Consider the following 6,849-nt stretch of genomic DNA (forward strand, 5'->3'; position numbering starts at 1 on the left):
GGGGGGGGGGTTGGGGCACTGCACCCTGTCACACACAGAGCAGAGCCGATCAGGGGGTTGGTGCGCTGCACCCTGTCAAACACAGAGCCGCAGGGCAATCAGGGGATTGGGGAGCTCCCCCCTATCAGGCACAGAGCAGGGCTGATCAGGGGGTTGGGGTGCCTTCCCCTGTCACGAACAGAGTAGGGCAGATAGGGAGGTTGTGGCCCCGCCCCCTGTAACACACAGAGCCGCAGGGCGATCAGGGGGTTTGGGCGCTGCCCCCTGTCACGCTGATCCCGGTGCCGGGAGCCTCACTGCTCCGCTGATCCCGGTTCTGGGAGGCATATTACCCTTTTACTATATAGGATAGAGGCCTGGTGCACGGGTGGGAGCCGGCTGGTTTGCCCTGAAGGGTGTCCTGGATCAGGGTGGGGGTCCCCACTGGGGTGCCTGGCCAGTCTGGGTGAGGGGCTGAGGGCTGTTTTCCGGAAGCGAGTGACTGAAGCTTCCAACCGCTCCTTGTTTTCTTTTTTTTTTTTTTATTCTGGGCCAGCTTTAGCTCTGAGGCCTCGCTGCTGAAAACATCGATACAATGTTGCTAAAGCCCGGCTGAATGAAAGCTGGTTTCTGGGGTTTTGTTTATCTTCTTATTTGCAACATAGTACATAGTTGCTTAGAGTTGTAGCTCAGAGGCCGGCAAGTGAGGCGGGGAACGTTGGAGTCCGTAGCAAGCAAGCCTCATGCTCGCTTCCAGCTGCCTGGCTGCCGGCCGCCATCTTGGCTGACAGTTAATTTGCATATACTCACTGATTAGCCAATGAAAAGGGTAGCGGTCATACGCTAATTACCATGTTTCTCTTTTATTAGTGTAGAAGTGAGTGAATATAATTTTCACGTTACTCCAATGAGTTTAAAGGCATCTCTTTTGGAAAGCACATAAATGTGTATCAACTGAAGTATAAATAAATAAAAAACTGTGGTACAAGCATACAATAAAATATGACCCAAGAATTTAAAAAGAACAGACTACTGACACACATTATCCTAAAAAATTATAGCCCGTATGACCAATAATCCTATATAATAAAGAGGTAATATGCAAACTGACCCCCACTCCATCACGCCATCACAAAATGGCTGCGCCCATAGTGGAGGCAGGCTTCCCATAATGAGCCATAACAAGCCATCAGCAGGGACCTGAGGCTGCAACCCTGTCCCGGTGCTGGGCCGGGGGACCTGAGGGTGGGCCGGGGGACCTGAGGGTGCGCTCCCCGCCCAGCACCAGGTTGGGGGACCTAAGGCTATGCCCCCCGCCCAGCGGGTCTTGACAGGGGCCCTGAGGCTGCACCCCCCCACCTGACGGGGCTTGATGAGGGAGGGTCTGGCCGGGGCTGGATATTGCCCAATGGAGGTGGGGGCCAGCCGGGTCTGGGTCTCGCGTGATTTCAAGGTGCGCACGGGTGGGTGGGGACTTGACTCTGGGTCCCGCGGCGTGCCCCAGACTCTTGACAGGAGGAAGATTTTCATATACATTTTACTAATTTTCTTTCATCTCTGACACTTCTATTATAGAGAAAGGGCAAGTAGCAATATTAAAATATTTCCTCTAGACCTAGCTGATTTGGCTCAGTGGATAGAGTATCAGCCTGTGGACTGAAGGGTCCCAGGTTCAATTCCGGTCAAGGGCACATGCCAGGTTGCGGGCTCGATCCCCAGTAGGGGATATGCAAGAGGTAGCCGAGCCATGATTCTCTTTCATCATGGATGTTTCTATCTCTCTTTTCTCCTCCCTTCCTCTCTGAAATCAATAAAAATATTTAAAAAATATATATTTCCTCTAATTAATTCCCTTTTAATGTGCACGAATTCGTGCACTGGGCCACTAGTCCTATCTAATAATAGACAAAGATTGAAATTGACCGTACCTTTGCTATGCCTCCCCAGGGAGGACAGGCTAATCAATTATACTTATTAATATAAGTGAGTGAATGTAATTTTCATGTTACTCCAATGAGTTTAAAGGCATCTCTTTTGGAAAGCACATAAATGTCTATCAACTGAAGTATAAATAAATAAAAAACTGTGGTACAAGCATACAATAAAATATGACTCAAGAATTTTAAAAGAACAGACTACTGACACACATCATCCTAAAAAATTATAGCCCGTATGACCAATAATTTTATATAAAATTCCAGAAAAGACAAAACTATAGTACAGGAAACAGATCAGTGTTTGCCTATGGCTGGTGGTAGACTAATTGTAAAAGGACACCAGAAAAATCTTCCCCCAATTTTATTAAGATATAATCGACATATAACATTGCATCAGTTTAAGATGTACATCATGATTTTGGGTATATGTATATACTGAGAAATTAGTACCACAATAAATTTAGTTAATATCCATCATTTCATACAGTAACAATTTTTTTTCTTGTGGTGAGGTGAAGAAACTTTTAAGAGCTGATGGAATAGTGCTATACCATGACTGTGGCAGTGGTTAAATAACTATATATCTTCTACACTGCAGCACACGTCCCCAAACAGAGCTTAGCAGTTTCCCTGAGTTAAGGAAACAGCAGTCAGAACTTGAGAAGTTGAAGATCACTAAAATTGGCAGGATGGAGTACCAAAGAACGGAGAGTTGCACAGAGAGGAGTACTGGAGATTTGTAGGGGGTTTCCTCTGTGTTTCCTGCTGAGTGACAACAGCATAATGTCAACAATATCTCAGGTTTACTTAGGACTGGGAATGTTTCATTCTTCCAACAGCCAGAGTGGAAAGACCTCCAATCGCAGGGCATTAAGTACTCAAGAGCACTGCCTGAGCAAGGGGCCAAATTAGTTCTAGACTAAAGGCTGTTTGGGACCTGCCTAGAAAAGCTAGAAGCAAGCCTTGCAAGACTCAAACTATTCCACATAACTTAACTGCATCCCAGGATAAAAACCCAGTATATTAAAAAGAAAGATAAAATACACAATTCCTGGTATCCAATCACAAATTACCAGGTATAGATTAGGAATAATAAACAAAACAGAATTAGTACACAAGGTCATTAAAACAGCTATCACAATTATATTTCATATGTTCAAGAAGGTAGAGAAAAGAATAAGTATTATAAAGAGATACATAAAAAGTATTAAAATTAACTAAATGCATTTTAGGAGATAAAACATTTAATATCTGAGGTAAAAAAAATATATAATATCTGGATGGGATTCACAGCAGATTACACAAAGTGGAAGAAAATTAATGCACTATAAGATATAATAATAGAGGCTATCCAAAATGAAACATAGAAAAAAGAGTGAAAACAATTGAACAGAACATAGTCAGCTGTTGAGAGAGCATCACATAGTCTAATATATAGGTACTGAGCATCCTAGAAAGAAAAAGAGAGAGAACAGAAAAATTTTGTTGAAGAAATGACTGCAATTTTTCCAAATTTGATAAAAATTATAAACCCAGATCCAAGACGCTCAATGAGCCCCAATAAAATAACCATGAAGAGTACATCAAGATACAGCATAGCATAATTAAATTGCTTCCAGTGATAAAGAGAGATTGTTAAAAGCCATCAGAGAAAAACAACAACATTACATCTAGAGAAAAAAATTAGAATAATAGCAGACTTCTGGTCAGAAATAGACATGACAGACAATAAGTAGAGTGATATCTCTGAAGTACTGAAAGAAAAAAACTTTCAACCTATACTATATACAGCAAAAATCTTTTTCAAAAAAGACAGCAAAATATTTATTGAGACAAACACTGAGCAATTTCACCAGAAGACCAGCACTACAAATTATCATTTAATAACGATTACAAAATAAGGACATTTCCCAACAAATCTGGGAAATTTTCTCTTGAGAAGGATTACCAGAAGATATTCTCCAGCATGAAGAAAAATAAACTGAAGGAAGAATAGGAGGATGTAAGGAACAATGCTAGGGGAAAAAATCTGTAACTCCTGATAATTCTAATTGTTTTAAACATTTTAAATTAAAACTTGTAACTAAAATTCCTGATGCTGTTAACATGGGAAGTATGGAGCAAGGGAAAATGCTGGAGGATCTCTTCTACTATCTACAAGAAGCATAAAAATAGAGAATAATTCCAGATATTAGAGAAACATAAACTACTGTTTGTTAAAAGGGTAACCATTAAAAAATTTAGCTAACTTTCTATGATATATTTCAAAAAAATATCCTAAATTGGAATAATTGCATTAACTTATAAAGATACCATTTATGAACTTACAGTAGATATGTCTAATCAAAATATGTTGCCATATAATTGACCTATTTCCTATGTGAGCATGATGCTTCATGGAGTGCTGAGCTGAGAGAAATAATTATCAGTGTGTACCTCTACAAGTCAAAACTTTTAATATACTTTTGTTTCTAATTTGCTATTGAGTAAATGTGTAATTACACATACTTATCCAAATGTTTATTTCCCTTTTTTCTTTACATTCTCTGCTACTTTAAGTATTTAAAACCAAAAGCATATGGAGAAATAAAATGAGCAATAATATAAGACCTAATTTATTCACTATAAATATCTGGGTTGCTACATTTACTTCAGCTATTTTTAAAGGAAAGATACAGCCATGAACTTACTCCCAATTAATCATACCAACAACAGAATTTTACCCTAGCTTTAAAAGATAAAGCAGAAGAGGAGTTAAATAAGTTAAGATACATCACAACTTTACATTCTGCAAATGTTTAGAGGAAATGTTTGTAAAAGATTATAGTTCTTTTCATTTATACCTACCTTATTCCGGACCTTCACTTTGAACTAATATGTTCAAAAACCTCAAGAGAAAAAAATCATACCATATGTCCTTCGGCTCGAGCTTTATTCTGCCTTGCTTCCCATTTTCGTTGTAGGTACTCTTCTACTTGTTTAGCTCTTTCCACAGCTAGCTGCCCCCTTTGCCTGGATAATGTAGATAAATAGCAAATTCAGAAATTCTGAACATTAAATATTCCATAAAGTTAAAAATTATTCTAAATCTTTTCTTTGTTGCAGAATATGAAGGCTGATATGAAATAAAACTTTCCTCTGTAATGAAGAAATACCTACATGTATATTAGTGTCTACTCCTAGAACAAATTCTTTACTGTTTTAAGTAGAAGTAAAATCTATACTATCATTCCAAATCTTAACAAGGTTACTCTTACATTTATTTAATCAACTCAACTTAAAGATACATAAAATTATTTTAGACTATACTTAATTACAGGAGAATTTCAATAGCTTCCAAGTAGTTAAGCGTATTTCAGAACTCTGTATAAAATATATCTAAGATCTTTCTCTTAATCAGTATTGAAGTAAAATTAAAGCAGTATAGTAGCAATTTCAAAAATGAATAAAAAGTTTATTTGTGTGAAATTTCAAAAATATAGTAAAAAGCAATGCCTGAATTCCTTAAATATCAGCACTATGAAAAAGTAAAATAGTTGTTAGGAAAAAAATTAATAGCACAGTTATTTGTTTTTATCTTTTCCAATTATATGTCTGTATCTTCCTCTGACAATTACTAAAGAAAGTAAACATGTTGAGTCCAGACTACAAATAAAAATATCAATAACAAACATTTATTGAACATGTAATATATATTGTGCCTATTACCGTGCTAAGTATAAGAGACACAAAAATAAATACAACCCAGCCCCAGTAATCAAAGAACTCAGAGCATAGTTACTTATGGAGGTGAGGAACAAAGATGAAGTTATTGTCTGTGCTCCTATTAGGATTTTGGCTACTAAAGCACACAAGCTTCCTACAGCCTTTCTTTAGGACTGTAACTAAGTTATGGTCTGAAAAACACATGCAATAATGCCTTTTCTGTCTTCTGGTAGGTTTAAACACTTCTGATTTTTATGCCTCAAATAATAATTTCCTTTACATGTTTTGTTAACTACTAACTGAAATATAAACATTTTTTAGAAATGAAATTAAGCTATTAAAATCTGTTCCACCACAAAGCTATGAATGAGCATGCTCTAAGGTTCATTTACCTTATGTGATGCGTAAAGGAGATTCTTGTGAAATTTCCATCCCTGGAATTTTCTAGGATTAGGTAATCTCTAAAGCTGGCTAAGAGCCTTTTATTGTGACTCTCAGATACAGCTAGGTAGCTAAACTTTAATCTAGTTCCACATGACCAAATTCAGAAGAACACCCCAGCCAAGCCATGGTAGCTTGAGTAGATTAAGAATAATGAGGGAGAAAGCTGTTAATGCCTCTGTAGAGCACATGTGCTATATTCTACCAGTCATATTATGCACTGCATAGCTCTGAGATTAATAAGGTACATCTGGTCTGGATGCAACATATGTCCTCAATATATACAGGCAAGGCCGTATCCTAGCCTACTATAGCCCCTTTTAAATAAAGCCGGGCCTAAAAAGGGTAGACAAAATTTCAGAGGGTATGATGCTCAGTCATGTCTACTGAAACTACAGGTCTACTGTTAGGCTTTTTTGGGGGGTCCTGAAGGCTTACACCACCATCTCTAATTAAAATTTCTGATCTCTCTGGTATGTGGTCCTCACTGCATCAACTTCCTTCTTTAACCTTTACAGAAGTAAATTGGGTTTTATTTTCCATCCTAAGATACTATGTCTAATGTTTGTCAGTCTGAACCTCCAACTGACATATGTTAATACAACAGTTGCACAGAATTATTTTGCTAAAAACCTGGTTATGTACTATAGCTTTGATTTATAAACTTTTCACACCATTTATATTTATACTAGTGGCCCGGTGCACAAATTCCTGCACATTGAAAGAAAATTAATTAGGATAAATATTTTAATATCACTATTCACCCTTTCTCTATAATAAAAGTGTC

The 6,849-nt window shown here is 37.8% G+C and overlaps 1 protein-coding gene across 1 annotated transcript in view; it reads right to left on the reverse strand.

Moving 5' to 3' along the window:
• Window positions 1-6,849, reverse strand: part of NEK1 (NIMA related kinase 1) — a 153,123-nt gene that overhangs the window by 68,408 nt on the left and 77,866 nt on the right. The window contains exon 17 of the mRNA XM_023752994.1: window positions 4,826-4,928. Within this exon, the coding sequence (XP_023608762.1) occupies window positions 4,826-4,928 (103 nt within the window). The remainder of the gene's footprint in view (window positions 1-4,825; window positions 4,929-6,849) is intronic.

This window comes from Myotis lucifugus, unplaced genomic scaffold (assembly GCF_000147115.1).
Source record: "Myotis lucifugus unplaced genomic scaffold, Myoluc2.0 scaffold_1, whole genome shotgun sequence".
Taxonomy (NCBI): Eukaryota; Metazoa; Chordata; class Mammalia; order Chiroptera; family Vespertilionidae; genus Myotis; species Myotis lucifugus.